General features: G+C 39.7%; 1 protein-coding gene and 1 long non-coding RNA gene across 2 annotated transcripts in view; one reads left to right on the forward strand and one right to left on the reverse strand.

Moving 5' to 3' along the window:
* The window catches only part of LOC133717460 (uncharacterized), a 73215-nt gene that overhangs the window by 23551 nt on the left and 32062 nt on the right, over positions 1-17602 (forward strand). The gene's annotated exons all lie outside the window — the stretch shown is intronic.
* On the reverse strand, positions 2845-3829 carry LOC133714396 (uncharacterized). Its single transcript, XM_062140504.1, has 3 exons — positions 3694-3829; positions 2903-3182; positions 2845-2861 (listed from the first exon to the last, which is right to left on the reverse strand). Exons 1-3 carry the CDS (start codon positions 3748-3750, stop codon positions 2845-2847), a joined length of 354 nt encoding a protein of 117 aa, XP_061996488.1. The 5' UTR covers positions 3751-3829.

A 17602-nucleotide genomic window follows, 5' to 3' on the forward strand; every position in this document is an offset into this window, starting at 1 on the left:
CTAATCTGTTAAAAAATACAGGTTGAAATGGTCGAGCTGTGGATGAGAGCAGTGAAAGATCAAGCAGATGATATGCTGCAGCAAGGCTGCAGAATGAAATTTGACAAGAGTCAAAGCACTCACACAAAATTAAAGATGGTTGAAAGTATTTTGAGCGATGACGAGATAAGAACAATAAGCTGGATAAAGGAAAATTATGATGGTGGAAGGATCCCTTTGAACCATGCCAGAATCTGCCCCCAACAAGACCAAGGATCGTAAGTCTATATTCAAAAATTTAAAATGATAACTTTACTGTTACTAAGTTGGTCAAAATCATTAACTTGAAATTTTTAATTGTCAACAGATTAGATTGCGGACCTTTTGTAATGTATTACATGGACAGAATGGCAAAAGAGGAGAAGATGCCAAACAAAGTCACCAAAGCTTAGATGATGAAGTTCAAAGCTCAAATATTCAAAAAATTTGCAGAACATAAGCAGAGCTGGAACTCAGCAAATTAAGAATTTTAGAAATTTGTTTGTTTAGTTCAGAATTTCAGAAATTTGTTGTTTAGTTCAGACTATGACTTGTATGGATCTTTTTATTCAAGATTAATGCATTTTCTGAATTCATAGGGCAAGTCACTGACTATGTAAATATGAAGGCCGCATATAATTGAAAGTGCCATTGTTAAATTCACTACTGCCCATTATGTAACTGCTTAAGTCACTAGCCAAGTAAAAAGAAAACTGAATGTCATTGGCCAAGTCACTAGGCAAGTTACTGTAAAACTTAAGTAACTGACCAAGTCACTGATAATGTAGCTGACCATGTAACTGACCATGTAACTTACAATGTATGTAACTGAACATGTAACTAAGCATGTAGCTGAATATGTAACTGGACAAAAAACATTAAAACTATAAGTCACTAGAGAAGTCACAGCAAAAATGATATTTCTATTTCAGTTTGCAGCGTTCCGCTGCCAATTAACAAACCAAAGTTGTTGTAGCTACTTCATTTTTTAATTTTCATTAATATTTGCACCGTGCCGCTGCACCGCAACGGCAGCGTTCCGCTGCCAATGACCAAATCTATATGAGTGATCCAACTACAAGTCATTGAACAAGTCACTGCCAAGACAAATAAAAACTAATGTCAATGGACAAGTCAATTAGTTTACAAATGGTTATGTCACTGTACATGTAACTATTAAAAACCTGTAGACACAAAGAATACTGAAGGATTTATAAAAGAAGAAAGCAGACACACTATCTCATAGTCAAAAAAAATTCCAATGAGTAAGCACCTTACAAGCACTTCTTATCATTTATTGAAAAAAAATGAAAAATCAAAACAAAATTTCAAACTGTATTGGAGTCACTTGCTATGTCACTTGCCATGTCACTGTTAAAGGCATGTAGGCAGAATTGAACCTATATCGGAGCTGTACAACTCTTTCTGTTGTGACCATCACATTTTCCACACCTACCACACTTGATCACCCTGGTTTTCTCGCTCCTTTTTCTGAACCTCTTCTTTCTAGGCCTTCCCGGTGGTCTTCTAGTCAAAGGCGGCTGCAAGATCACCGCATCTCTACCAAAATCATGCACTTGCTTCGAAATAGAGGGAAGAGGATTAATTGGGAAAGAATAAGTTTCTCAATATTTCTCCACCTTGTACAGCTCATTGACATACAAATACGGGGAAGAACCATGTTGTTGGATCACTACAAGTGCATGGGAACATGGGAAGCCATACAGCTGCCATTCTCCACACGAACAAAAGCGAGTTTCCAAATTTACCATGCTATTGTACTTCTGGTAGTGAACTTCATACACATAGGTATCAGACCTGCTCACTCTCCAATGCCTTCCGACTTCCAAATTGTCCTTCAGCTTCTTTTCAATCACTGGGCACAACTCAGACAACCATTCATGAGCATCCTGGTTCCGAGCAGCAATTGCAGCCATGGACTTCACTCTAATGCCATCATTAATATCAAGAATAGGAAGACTCTTCAAAGGCAACACCCAATTATTGAAAGACTCTGCCAAGTTATTTGTCATTTCACCAAATCTTTCGCCATTAAAGTAAGCCATAGACCAGTTCTCCTTGGGAAGATCCTCCAGAAATTGAGCAACTATGTCACCGCCTTCACTCCACAAGATTTCCATGTTGAACTCATACATCTCCGGTGTGCGAGAATAAGCACAACACATAAACAAGTAAGGAATCCGATCCTTGAGGTAAGATCCAGCTGGAAATTTGTCAGAAAGGTTAGACATCAGGTGTCTAAAACAAAACCCATGTGGATTATTAGGAAACACTCTAGGGAAAGCACTAACAAGCCCAACATGACGATCAGAAATGAATGTCACCCTCCTCATAGGGTGTTTTGCAAACTCTTCAGCCAAAACCTCAAGAAAAAATCTCCAATTACTCTCATTTTCAGAATCCACAATAGCATAAGCAACTGGATACAAGCCTGAACAGAAAAACAAAATAATGTCACTGTCATGTAACTGTTAATGTGACTGACCATGTCGCTGACATAACTGCATATTACTTGACAGTGACATGGCCAGAGACATGTCATTCAAATCACAGAACATTTAGGTCATTGGACATGTAACTGTCAATGAACATGTAAGTGACCATGTCAGTAGCTATGTAACTAACCATGTCACTTACATTACAAAAAAAAAAAAAAAAACATGGCAGCAAATAGAAAACAAGAAAAATAAAAAACTAGAAATAATGAAGGAGATTCAACCTTGATTGGCATCCTTTGCTGATGCAGCAATAATCTGCCCCTTGTACTTGTTGGTAATGAATGTAGCATCAATGAAAAGAACAGGTCTACAAGATTGAAAACCCTTCATCCATGCACCATAGGTCACAAACATACGTTGAAAACTGTGTGTTTCTCGATGAAACTCAACCACTATCCTAGAGTCGGGGTTTGACTTCATAACAGACTCACTGAACCAAAGTAGCTGAGCATAAGACTCAGCTTCATCACCATGTAGGGCTGTTTTTGCCAACTCTGTACCATACCAAACTGTACGATAAGCAACATCCAAACCATAATCACTCTTGATCTCATCAGCTATATCAATTGGCTTTTTGTTTGGATTGGCACGAATCTTATCAAGCACAATAGACTTGACAACCTTGGATCCCATCATCTTACTCTTCTGCAAACGAATCACACCATGACAAGTGTGAACATTAACCAACCTTTTAATCATAAAGAAACCATTAGCCCTGCATAAATGAGCCTTCACAAGCCAATTGCAGCCTTGAGAATGTTTCTTAGAACACTGAGCAATAACACGAACCTTGTCATTTCTAACAAACTCATATGAAAAGCCAATTTCTATGGCATACTTACGCAGCTTATCCCTAAACTCAACAACCCCACCCTCAAACTTTTGGCCTTCAGAATGAATATAACTCTCCCAACCTTTCGTCATATAACTCTTCGGTGCCTCTGCCCTATAACACCCCAAATAATCATTCTCCTCAAGCATGGTACTAGAATCCTTACACACTGTATTACTCACCACACTTTCACTAATAGAAGGCAAATCAGTCACAAACACTTCAACAAAATCAGAATTGTAACGAACCAAATTCCTAAAAATCATTCTGATATCAACTTCACTCTCTAGAAAACATGAAGTAGAATCCGGAGGAATAATGTACCTCAACATGAAATTGCCTTGAATCAAATCCGGAAAACGAGAGCGTATGGAATTGCATAGGTCAACAAACGACCAATTATGCAACAATGGAACTGTCGCTGCTTCACCAGAATAAATAAACTTGACAACATAGCTAGTATCCATTACAACTGCACAAGAATAAAACAAATCACTATCCATGTCACTACTAAGGAAATCAACAGAATCAACACAAAAAAGTCACTGCCAAAGTAACTGTTAATGCCTGAACAGAAGAACAACATCATACTCGCAAAATAAATGATAATTCCTGAATAAAACAGCAGTATTAAAAATGTAACTGGCCATGTCACTGATAAAAAAATCACAGTATAGAACAAATATAGTACAGCAATAGCACAAAACATCATCAACAATTCAACATAGCACTGAGTCGACGAAGGAGAAGAAAACAGTAATCCAAAACGAACAATTCAACAATTAACACAAACAACAAAAATACACTGCAAAATCCAAAACGAACAAATTCACAGAGAGAAGGCTTACCGATCAAATCAGAGAAAACCAGAGAGAGGAAGAAATAGAGAGACTGTAACTAAGCACTGAGTCAACGAAGAAGAAGAACACAATAACGTGATCAAGACGAACACCGACGAAGCCAGAGATCCAGAAAAAGAGAAAAGACCTGAGGAAGCTCCAAAACCACTTTCAGATCGTCGCAGAGGCACAAAGAGAAATCGGAAGCTTCCGACTGAGAGGGCGGCGAAGAAAGAATCTCGGAAAGAGATCTCCGATCAAATCGAATCGGAAGCTTTCTGATCAAAGGAGAGAGAAAATTTGAGCTCCCCGATTTTGAAATGGAAAGTTATAAAGGTTTATTACCTTAGGGGCAGAATCGGAATGATAAAAATTAAAAACTGGCCTTTTTTAACATGACCTCATTATTCATAAGGACTAAACTAATATTAATAACAATTTACAATGGACCTTCTTATCAAGTGGGAAACTAGGTGACCTTATTATCATTTCACTCTCTAAAGTGACATTTTCCATCATTTCCCTAAAAAATATTATATTTAATTTCTCTAGACTTTCCAATTCAATAATATTATATTACATTTTTTATTATTTTCCTTATCTATTTTCATTTTTCAATTTCACTACATACTCATTAAAGCATTTATATATATTTAATAAGAATTAAAACTATAATCAATATCATGTGACATAAAAATTCCTATCATCATATATGTTGAACGCATATTGGTGAGGGATAACAAAAGTTTTCTTAGAAATTAATTTTTAAAGCCCAATACCTTGTGTTTGAATTTCTTTTTTATTAGATAAGAGATTTATGTAATCTAGTTAAGGAATGAATATGTAATTAATTGTTTGTTTGCAAATTATATGAGTGAGGTTATTTCATGAACTTGAGTGAGGTTTAGTGAGTAAATTTAGTATTTGAAAATTTGATAGGAGGTGTAAAAAGCAAGGAGGTCAAGTGAGTAAATTTGGAGGTTCCAATAGAAAAACTTCTTTTGTATATATATATATATATTATTATTTTCTATTAATAAAAAAAATTTATATGAAGAGGATATAGAACTAAAATTCCAATATGGCGGAATCATCACAAATATGCTCACAGACCGCATCCTCAATAATAGCAGATATTTAATATGATTAACAAACACGTGTTTCATAATTTTTTCTAGTTTCAGTGATTTATTCAAATTTTTTATTTTTTATTTTGGCAATGATTTATCTTTCTTCTTGGATTGGATCGGAGTGATACTCAGATATACACATGGCATTAATCAGTAGTGGAACTCAGGGAGACATGAATGGACAGCAATAATGAAAAAAATATATAAAAATAGATGGAGGAGATGGGGGGTCTTACCTTTTAATAATTAGCTGGGAAGATTCTAGTGTGCAGAAAATTGTCAGATAATAATCGAAAAGATAAGATTGAGGGGGCCAAAGGGCAATCTCCATGAATCTGATATTGATATTGTCTCTGCTCAAGTCATTGACAGATCACAAATCCGATTCAAATAATCTACTTCCCAAACTCGCAATGCGTTTCGCGCACCATCTTTTTTTAACAAAAAACATCAATTCATTTATAATTTAACCAGCTTACATAAAGTTGTAAAAAAAAAAAAATTATCATTTAAGTAAATTAATTTTTTAATTTAAGACTTTAGCCAAAAAGCAGTTTAAAAATTCATTAAATAATTAAAGAGATGCAAAAATAACTAACAACTATGCAACATCACCTCAACCAAGAAGAAATCGTCTCGCCTAGCATCTTTTGGTCTAGTGGCATAAGTCTCTCCTTTGTAAGTAGGAAGTCGTGAGTTTGACTCACAATAGACAAATAACCCAAAAAAAAAAAAAAAATCATCTCATCCAGCTTTGACTCACGCTATTGATTAAAAGAAATAAGTTATTAACATAAACTAGTTGCATATCATTTTTTTCCCCTATGTTTTATATTTTTTACGAAGTTTGAACATATTTATTTAAAATATAGTAGTTTGACTTTCGCTATATTTGACTGCTTGTGAGTTGCTAAAAAATGGTTTTCCATCTTGCTTGTGAAATCAAATTTTTCTGGATGTAATCTAATTGACTTACGACATTGATATGATCTTGCTCTCATATAATATGAAAATAAAATTAAAAAAATTGCAACAAAGTACATAAAAGAAATTATTCTCTCTCTCTGGGTTAGGTTTTGCAAACACCCTTTCGATAGTGATCCTAGAATTTTCTTCTCTTAGGATCCTTGGTGGTTCTGGGCTAGAGCTAGCATGTACAGTTTGTCTCTCCCTCTTACTGATGTTCTTTCTTGTGGAGGGCTATATTTCTTGTTTGAAGCATGCCTCGGAGGATCATGCATGATGCATCATGGTGCCATGACAGGTTGTCTAGTCATATTGGTTTGTTGGAGGAGACAACAATGGAGGTTTTTTTTTTTTTAAAAAAAAAAAAAAGAGTTTGAAATGCCTAACTGGGAGGCTCAACCCCACGCCCGTTATTATTATTAATATAAGAAAGATGATTGTACAGCGACGGGGATATGTTACCTACACCTCAAGTACCAGTACAAGAATTCTCATAAAGTACATCCTGGATAATCACAGGAGTCTCATCTAACCAATAATCATCTAAGTAAGAGACACTAACAAGATGTGTCAATCTATGGGCAACATCATTTGCTTCACGAAAAATAGGTTGTAAAGAAAAAGAAAAAGAAAAAATAACACATGTTTTTGTGGATAGGTGGATTGTTTATTTGGTTCTCTTGTTTTATTTTTTTAACATTTTTTTGTGTGGAGAAAACAGATGTTGGAGGGTATTCTTTGAATTTGGACAATTGTTAACAAGGTATTCAAAGTTCAATTTGAAATAGTAAAATTGAAAGAGTTTCTTGAAACTAGAAATAATTGGAGAGAAGTTTCTCCTACACTATTTCACCTAGTTAGATAAAACACACTTCTTTCTTCTTCCTCAAATTAGTATATATAAATATAACTTTGGTTGAGCAGCATGTGAAATTTGAGAAAGAATATCACAGACAATTACTGATTTCATTTCTTACTTCATACGAAGATAGACCAACAGATTAGGCATAAGTAATCGAGCGGACTAGGCTCCTCGAATATATTCAGGTGGCAACATCAGTTTCTAAATAAATAGAAATAACTTGCCAACATATTTTTTAGTCTATATATATATATATATATATATATATATATATATATATATATATATATATATATATATATATATATATATATTATGATTGTTGGCTTTAAAGGAAGCCTAAAATTGCTGGCATCAATTTAATATGACATGTCATGTTAAACACGCACATCACCCATTTGACACATCATATCATTTATTTATTTTTTAATAGAATGAGGTCAGCTCTTTATTGAAATTGAAAAATTACAACGAGACGACGCAAAAATGCATTAGTAACGAAAATAAACAAGACGAAAGAAAAAGATGCAAAAATTGCATCTGAAATACAAGGAAATATGAATAAAGCAAGAGCAGCAACGTCGAAACGCATAGTTGATTTTACACTACGGATTGCAGCTGTGTAGTGAATTAAGTAGTCGGTGGTTTGACTACCCATGCAAATCCAGCGCACGAACTAACAAAAGTCAATTCGGCGCAGAACCGAAGACAATCTTCCACCTAAAGATCGAAGCTGGCTAAGATTGTCAGAACATAATCGTGTTGGGAGACGATCTTTCACAAACAGATACCAAAGACTTAGGTCCCGAATCCAATACCAGTAACGCACAGGAGCCCCAAGCCATTCAAGAAAATAGCAAGCAGCCCAACAATGATAATGGGGCCCAGTCCAAGCTCAAATCCCACCTAGACGTAGTGAGATTGTGAAACCCTTCTTCTTACGGAGAACCCTAAAATTGGCTCTGAATGTTGTGGAGGAGATTTCATTCTTTTTTAGAATCTTGTGGGAAAATGCAAATCATGCCATCTGATATACCATGAGGAGGGTAGCTACAAGAAGGCAGATCAGCCCATATCATTGCAGCATGAACCCAAGGACGGAGATAAGCTAGGGTTTCCATTTCAGACCTTTGTTGAGGGTTTCAATAATGGTGCCTTTCATTTTAAGGGTGTTCAAACCCCCATCCTGTCTCCCACTGCTCGTAACCTCTTTGGTACAAGGGACAACACAAAGCAATGCAAACCAGTGGTTATACAAAGTGCACAGCTGCATGCTTCAAATGAGAATGGGTAGGCTGAGCTAGCCCTTGCTCTGCTTCCTGCTCTTGTTGCTACAATACAGTTTGAATCAATGAAAAGGAGTTGCCTAGCCCCCCCATTCTCCTCCCTGAAAAAAACTCAAATTCTTATTGGAAGGGGTCAAAGACAATACAACACCATAGAAGAAAGTGAAAGTCCTTTCACTCCAATTCACAGCCAAGTCTCTTGGCTTGGTTGAGACACCTAGTTGTTTGGACCCAAAATGAGCATTTTGGCCTGACAAGGCACGTCTTGGAGAAATTGAGCCAATGTCAGTGGCTCAAGCTATATCTTGTCGACAAGTTCGAAATATATATTTAGAGGCTAAATAAAGCCTACTATGGAAGCATGGAAGCATGAAAAGTCAACTTTAGCACATTTTCCTACTTCGGCTAGGAGAAACCGAGCTAAACAAGGAAGGAGGGGCGGCAGACTAACCAAACGAAATTCAAATGAGCTGAAACTTTCCAGATTAAATCTAGAAAGCCCAAGAATCATTTCTTATGAAGAGTGCCAGAGCTATTTTTGAGTGGAAGGCCTTCAAACAATCAGTCCAATTTCCTTGTCTAGAGAGGCTTGGAAAACTGGACCTGTAAGAGGTCCAGCAGCGTTTTCGGCCCAACCACTATATCAAAAGCTCTGAAATTTTACCAGGGTGATATACACTCATAGTGGAACATTTCTTATGAAGAAGTCATGGTCAAAATCTGAGTGCTTGATGGAGATAAAATTGAAGGAATAAAGGAGCAGAAAGTGTTTCCTTATCTCCAAAATTCATCATTCCTTATCTCCAATTATGCCTCCATATATCCTTATCTCCCAAATTCATCATGCTTTATCTCCAATTATGCTTCCTTATCTCCAAAATTCATCATTTCTTATCTCCAATTAATGCTCCACTATCATTTGTTTAATGCTAAACACCTTGGCATGGTAGCCTATAAATAGAGGTTACAATGAAACACTTAAACACACAATTCACTCATCAATACATCTCTAAGATGATCTAAGTCTGTCTAGAGCAAAGCTCTCTAAGATCAACTCCTCTCCTTCTCTTTCTCTTACCGGTGATCACACTCCTAGTCCTAGTCTTCTCAGAAGCCGACTTTCAGTGCCACCAAACCCTCTGTCAACGTACTTCGGTCCTAGTCTCCTCGGGAGCCGATTGTAGTACCACAACCACAACGGTTATGGAACCAGCCAAGAAAGGGTAACACCCTGGCAAACCAGCCAAGCTAAAGTCACGCTTTAGCAAGTTCTCTCTACTTCCCAGTGGTTCTTGCTCTGCTCGATCTACAACATCGAGTATCGATTGTGATTTTCAAGAAGATTAGCAAAAGTCCTCACCACGAGGCATAAAGAATCCCACGACGAGGTTGGTGCTCTCCTCGTCTACAATCGCTTGAAAGAAGTCAGGTCAAGGGACACCCCCGACGACCGCACTCGAACGGTGCTGGCACGCCGGCGCAGAAAAGAGACTGTTGACCAGCTGCAACAAAATTGGAGCCAAACATTTTTTTTTTTAAATAAATAATCCGCCATTTTAACTTTCAACTTATTAGCTTAACTTGTACGATTTGTTTAGGCACATAGTATAATTGATTAATAAACTGACATAGGTATGGATGATATTTTCTGATTTTGTTAGAGTAGGCCATGGGAAACCCCCATGTGTCCGAAGGGCTAATTATATATCTCCAACAAGTTGATCAAAAACCAAATTAAAGTGTTCTTAATTCCTTGACCTAGCTTTGCTAGGGTTTGGGAGACGGCGTCCCTTGTTCGTCCCTGTACCTGCTTCATCTCATGGAGTCATTCACGAGTTCCGGCATGTTTCTGTCAAAAGCCAAGCATCAAAAATCCCTCACCGATGGGATGCGGTGGGTATCACCCAAACCATCGATCTATGCTTCTGTCTTCCCAATAATACTAGCCCTGCACCGCTAGCCGCCGCTCTTTGCTTCTGGAACACCTCCAGCAATACATTCGATTTCCGGTTTGGGCAGATGAGCATAACTCTGCTGGATGTTCTTACCATCACGGGGTTGCCCATTGACTTTGACCCCTATGTGCATGGTCAGTTTGATGGAATTCAATTTTCTTTGAGAATGGATATGGCTGGTCGAGGGTATTACAACAGATCCTACCTATCCTGGCGCGACTATTACTGCACCCGGCGTGACCATACAGGAGGTATCGCATTCCTGGAATTCTGGCTTTGCAAATTTATCTTTTGCACTTCTTCCAACAAACCTACTGGGCCTTGGAATTCTCTGGCCACTGCTCTCTACAATGGTATTTGCGTTGGCCTTAGGCAACCTGTATTGGGTGCGTTATATCGCTCCCTTTATAGAGCCGTAATGCGCCCATTCGATACCGACATTAGTGGTCCCTTTTGGATCCTTGCCTTTTGGCTGCAGATTTATTTCCCTCTCTTCCGTCGCGGTGATATTCCAAAGGAACCTCCAGTTGATTCCCTTTTGGGGAACTGGCTTTGTCGCAACGTAAGGTATCGAGCTCCACCATACTCCGAGTGTTTTATTTACTTGTACTTGCTGGGAGAGATGCCGGACCCAAAAATAGTCCTTTCTAGGCGATTCCCTCCTCCCCTTGATGATGGCTTTCTGCCCAGTGGACGGGATCATAGCGAAAAAGCCCTCCTGGCCTTTCGTCGCGCCATCTCCTGCTTGGATATTTGTCTTGCCACTGACCACGTAAGTTATGAGCTCTATGCCTGACTTGACTCATAAACTCTCGCAAGCGTACGAGTCGTTGTCAAGATAGGGAAGTATAATGCCCAAAGTTATCGTACCACGGGGATTAGTGGCTAACCCACAATCCTTGGGTAGTCGGAACTAAAGCCACAAGCAAATAAAGAAAAGTAAAATAAATAAAAAGGCTATTCTAAGGCACCAAGCCTTAGCAATGCTCGGCTTTAGTTTTCACCAAAGCCTAATCAAAACTAAGAGCCTAGTGGTGGATATGCACAAATGAGTGAGTTCAATATTTGGGAGTTGATTTCAACTTAACAAAATTATAATGAATGTAAAGCAATAAAAATAAAAATAAAATGTAAACAATAAAAAATGAGAATGTCGGGTGCTAGGGAGGTTCCTTCACCAAATCTCATGTGTCGGAAGCTAATCTAATGTATATGCAAATTTCCTACTTTGGCGGTAGTCGTATCCAAGGCGGTTCAAGGCTCAAGGACCGAAATTCCCTTTCATGGTATTCCTACTCCGGTTCAAGGGTCGTAGGAACTCACTTGACATAAATTAGAGCCGGTTCAAGGGTCCCTAATTCACATCAAGAGGCCTAGAGATCGAGGAATTAGACTACTAAGCGATCCGCCCGCGCAATCACGCAACGGGTGTAAATCACCATGCTTATAACCCTTCGAATACGAAATTGAAGGTTTCTAGCTTAGGAATTAGAGGGGGTCAAGCCTCTAACTCCGTCCTAGACATGCTCAAAATACACACCCTAGAGTTGACTAGGCTCCTAGACATATATTTCAACCCAACAATAATTGATATAAGCATCCATCATATGAAAATTGCATCATTACATTAAATTAAACATCTTTTACATAAAATTTGGGTTAGGGACACAACCCTAACCCATTGACTTGGATACACATTTACGCAAGCGTACGTATCATTGTCAAGATAGGGAAGTATTATGCCTAAAGTTATCGTACCACGGGGATTAGTGGCTAACCCACAATCCTTGGGTAGTCGGAACTAAAGTCACTAAGCAAACAAAAGCAAAAGAAAAAGAAAATAAATAAAAATGCTATTCTAAGGCACCAAGCCTTAGCAATGCTCGGCTTTGGTTTTCACCAAAGCCTAATCAAAACTAAGAGCCTAGTGATGACTATTTACAATGAGATAGAAATTGTCATTCAAAATTGTGATTTTAATTTTCTAAAAGACTAAGTCAAAAACTAAATTAACAATAACAATTAAAAACAAAGAAAGAAAAAGAAAAATAAAAATAAAAATAAAAGAGAGATAGATTTGGGTACTAGGGATCACTCTATAGCAATTTCAATGCAACGAACACATTTCAAGCAAACAAATAATATATTCATGAGAACCAAATCCCGTACTTAATGCCGGTCAAGGCCACTAAGCCGAATTTCCTTAAGGGTATTCACATTTTCGGTTAGGACAAATATGAACTCTCTAATTCATGAGTTAGTACCTTACTAGGGCTACCAAAACATGAACTAAAGGCGTAGAGCTCTAGAAATTAGGGATTTAAGTATGCAATAGTTACAACCTAGAATGTAACGATTACTTAGTTCTCTACCTAATGCCGGTTAAGGCCACTAAGACAATTTCTCTTATTTGGTATCCATTCTTCCGACTAAGGCAAGAATGAACTCTTTAACCCTAATCATTATGCCTTGCTAGGGCCACAACATCTAGGATTAAAGGCGAAGGGCACAAGAAAATCGGAACCTAATAAGCAATCATTAATTCTCGATTAAGCAACTACTTGACACACCACACTAATTACATGAAGCTAGTGAACAAAAGAACCACCAATTATATCACACAACACAAATCTCAATACATAACAAAGAGAGTGGTTAATTCCCTAAAATTCATACATCAAGAATCAATTGACATAGTAATTAGAGTGCACCCATATGAAAATATATTATTTATCACTTGAAAATATGTTCATTACATCAAAATTGAGCTAGAGTTAGAAACCCTAGCTCCCAAAAGTAACTACTCACAAACCATATTAATGAACATCAAAATTACAAAATTCAAATAGCAAAGAGTAGAGAAGTGTAGGAGAAAACAAAGATAGTCACAAATAGCTATGAAGCTAGCATGACTAGCCTTGAATTACAACCCCACAAAATACCCAAATCTTGAATCTTGTAGAGATTGAGCTCCTTGATAGATCCTTGAAGCTTTGTGTGAGTAGTTCTTCAAATCTCAAAAGAAATTATAAAGAAAAGAAGAAAAATGGAGGGGAAGGAGGGGGAGAGAGAGCAGCCCAAAGGGCTGCCTCTGTTTTTGGTACTGTGCGGCGTTGTAGAAGGGCTCTCATAGGGTTGGCTGCGATGGTATATATAATGGGGTCGTGGTTACTGCTCTGGAGAGAGAGAGAGACACTTCATATGCTGTGCTTGTGGTCGAGAGGAAAAGAGGGAATTGGGGTCAGCATGGAGAAATTCTGGTCAAGGTTAATTGGATTATGTGCCACGTGTCAAGCTTGGATTGGTGGCTACCAATTAAACCACTCTGCACGTGCATGGTTTTATTAATTAACCAATAGTTAGGTTAATTAATTTAGGCAATTAAACCAATTAAGCCACTTGATCAATAAACTAAGCTCCCTTTCCTTCCGTATTTGATTGACCGATGCTCTACTATTTTGTTCTTTTGTCGGAATACTCCAATTTGCTTCATTTTCTCGTCATTTTCCCTCGATTTCCGCAATTCCGCTTATTTCCTACAAAATAAATAAAAATGGATTACTTACATAATAATTAACTTAAGGATTAGCTTAATTCTAGTATTTTAGATATAATTACACGTATAAAAATACGTGTAATCAATGCCCCTAACCACTTTGCTCGCCAATTTGGGTTGGCCCAGTTGGTACCCTGGCCTCTGGTTGATTCTGCCAATTACTACACCTCTTGGCGGAGATTAGCCCCGCCTGGATCTACCCCCTTTCAGAGTCAGTTTACTTTGATAATGATTCCCCCTTGGGTCAGAGCGCTATACCCCCTCAACGATGTCGATGATGACTATGCTGATTGGTGGAAAGAAGTGTCAGTGAACTGTTGGGACCTGCCACATGACAAACTCTTCGTCCTGATCTTTCGTGGCATGAGTAGTCCTGGTCCGGAGGACCGCAAGATTCTTGAGCGCTTCTCCAACCCTGCAACACAACCCTCGCGACCTATTCTACCTTCTCGCTCATCGCGTCCAGGGATACAAATCCACGAGCCTAGGGCAACAGTATGTTTTTGTCTTTCTTCACCATTCCTTTTCCTTGGCTTGAGTATCAATCCTTATTGCTAAGTGCATTTGTTTTATTTTTAGCGTACCACCTAGAGCAGGGCAGCCTCTACTCAGGCCGAGAAACAGAAGGCAGTAGCCGAGGAGTCTCCTGAAGGGGAGTCCTCTGATGATGACGATGTGAGCCTTGCTGAGGTAAACTGCCCCAGACTAATTCTGACTTTGCACATTTGGCTTTCCAGACCCCTTCTATTTTCTGAGTTGTGATTCCTCTTCTGTGCAGGTAATTGCTGCTCATACTTGCAAACACGGTCGCGCCCAAATTGCTGAAGAGGACTTTGAGGATGACGAGCCTCTGTCAATGCAGCTGGTAAGCTCTGGCCCTGTTTTATTTTATTTAAATTTTAGAATCTGGGCAGGATCTTCATTATGTATCTTTTGACAGGTCCGTCAGAGGACCACTGATCCCTCTCACCTGAGCGAGGCTGGATCCTCAGCCGCTGCAGAAGAGCCAATTCTCTCACTAGTTCAAGCATCAACTAACCCCGTGGCACCTCTTCCATCTCCTACATCTACAGAGCATCTGCAAGGTCCTACCATTCTAATAACGATCTCTGATGACGACTCCTCATAGGATGAAAGCGTGGAAAGCCACTCTGAGACATCTGCCGCTTATGAGGAACTGATGACGACAGAGATTCTCGCGGCACTAGAGGTTCAAGAGGTGAATGAGGCGGGGCCTCTTCCTCTTGGTGACCACGTACCAGATATTGACCCGACAGCTCGAGAAGTAAGCCACTGTTTGGCCAATACTTTCCATTTCCCTTTAGATCCAACCCCGCTTTATGACATTTCTGAATCTAACCAGGATTCTGTTTGTACCGAGGAGGTGGCTACAAACGCTGAGGGTCCTATCGGCCGGACAGTCACCCCAGAGATGGAAAATGATACTGACGGTGGTGGTGCCCCCCAAGTCTCGCGAATAAATGAGACAAACGTCGAAACCGAGGGCCCTGTGCTTGAATCTGCTCCACTTGCCCATGGTGAGCCGCGAGTTGAGTTTCCAGATTCTCCCGCAGCTGAAGGGACAGACCAACCTATTGAAGATGAAGAAACTGAGGAAGCCGTCCACCCTTTTGCATTGGTGGTTCGTGATCCTGTGGCGCCTCCGCCGCCTCCTCCTCCTACCAGATTCGAGAGATTGATGAGGGTGTTGGAGGTAACTCCTCTTTCTGCTATGGATGAGGCTAAGATGGTGCTTCACGAACATCTGGGTCCTCGGGTATTGGAGACTGACATCCTCCCGCGAGTCTTGGAAGCCCTAAGGTATCTTTGCCAGGAGAAGGCATTGACCCTGTAGCAATTTAGTGCCATTGACGATCTGCTGAATGAACTTGGTGAGGCCCGCCAACGTCAACCGGCCGCGAACGCCCAGGCTCACGACACTTGAGAGGCTTTGAATAGCCTCTCTCGAGAAATGGACATCTCTCGCGGTATTTTAAATGAGCGAACCAACCGCCTGTGGGAACTACAAATCCAAAGGTCCGACTTCAAACTTCGGATCGAGGACCTCCATACCGGTTTAGCCTTTGTTGAAAATGCGATTGCTACAGAATAAGCCCAACTCGATGAACCTCTGGCAGCTTCTGAAGAAATGGGCCGCAACCTGGCCCATCTCAGAGAACGGGCCACTCAGGCCGAAGCTAGTGCTATTGCGGCGAACCTCCGCGTGGAGGAACTTTGCTTGAAATTGAGCTTTGCGGGCCAATCTCTGTAGGCCCCCTCGAAAACCGTTCGGTCTCCTCACATGCTATTAATCCTCTCTTTTCCGAGATTTAAGGCATTAATCACTCGTTGAAAAACAACGGTCGTGAAAAAATAATCTCGTGAATAGAACAGTTACATTCTTGGAATCACTAATCTCGATTTACTGACATCGGTTTTGAAATTGAGCTTCATCCAAGGGTAGGGATTTTCCTGAAGTCCCTATAAATAGTTGTATTTAGGGAAGAGAATACTCACAACAACTTTTCTGGAATATTCAAGAAATGGCCTTTCAGTCCTTGCTTCTTTTGCTCATTCTTCACAAATCTTCCCCTCATGAAATGACCTTTAACCTCTAAATTTTAGGCTTTATGGCGTAATCTTAAGCCTGGGTTAGGCCTTATGGCGTAATCTTAGGCAACCCCTTGTTTCTCCTTCTGGAATCCTGCAACAACAATGCCAGGCTTCAGATTGGTTTAGAAACGCGAGGGGGCTCCGAGTGTGGGATCCACGATCATGCGAGATCATCTTTGTCATAATCCTACACGCGGAGCGAAACGGAGAAAGGGAGGACGACCACTCTGAGGTTCGTCTATCCTCCTCTGTTTTCTTCCTTCTGGACCCGGCCCGTGTTGTACCCTCCAGATGGAAGGGGCTTTGGTTCTCACCTCCTTCTCCCCCTTTCTCTTCTTGATAGAATCTTGGAGGGATGAGAAGGGATGGACTCTTTGAAGGAATGGGTTCAAGCAACAGAATGGTTGTTCCTATACTTCACGTCCAACTAATGGTGGTTACCATGGCTAGAGAGGGTGCAGAGACTCAAGCTGATATTCGGTTCCTTCACTCTCTGCCCCTCCAGGAGATAATGGCGCGGCTCAATCCGGCGTTGGATTCCATAGCTGCTTCCAATTGAGGGGGCTCGGGGCTCCATTTTCTTTCACTGGAGTCTCCCCTTCTCATGGATAATGGCGCTGGCCAAGCCTATGTTGTATTCCTCTACCGCTTCCATGTAAATGGGCGCGGGGGCTCCGTTACTCCTCTTTTTCCTTCCCTGAAGTCTGCTCCTCCTTGAGATAATGGCGCGGCTCAACCCGACATTGGATTCCATAGCTACTTCCACTTGAGAAAAGATTAAGAAGATATCCCGAAGATTCCTGTTTTGTATTGTAGCCACTTTTGGCTTTGTAATGAATGTACTGCTTTTGGCCGCAAAGCCACTTTATGAATACAATAATATTTTCTTATCCAGATATCCAAATATCCGTGAGAAGCCAATAATTGTGTCTCGCAAGGCCCCAAATATAGGCCCCTATAGTTGTATATTGAAAATAATATGAACTTTTAAAATATGCTCCGCGTCAAAAAGAGCATCGCGGCGAG

The sequence above is a fragment of the Rosa rugosa genome, chromosome 6, assembly GCF_958449725.1.
Source record: "Rosa rugosa chromosome 6, drRosRugo1.1, whole genome shotgun sequence".
Taxonomy (NCBI): Eukaryota; Viridiplantae; Streptophyta; class Magnoliopsida; order Rosales; family Rosaceae; genus Rosa; species Rosa rugosa.

What these genes read in the sequence shown, in the direction of transcription:
- LOC133714396 (XM_062140504.1), bottom strand. Translation starts at nt 3,750, where the DNA reads ATGCAATTCCATACGCTCTCGTTTTCCGGATTTGATTCAAGGCAATTT. An exon ending in CAAGGCAATTTCATGTTGAG is followed by an intron (nt 3,183 to 3,693) that starts GTACATTATTCC and finishes ATTCGTTTGCAG; the next exon opens with AAGAGTAAGATGATGGGATC.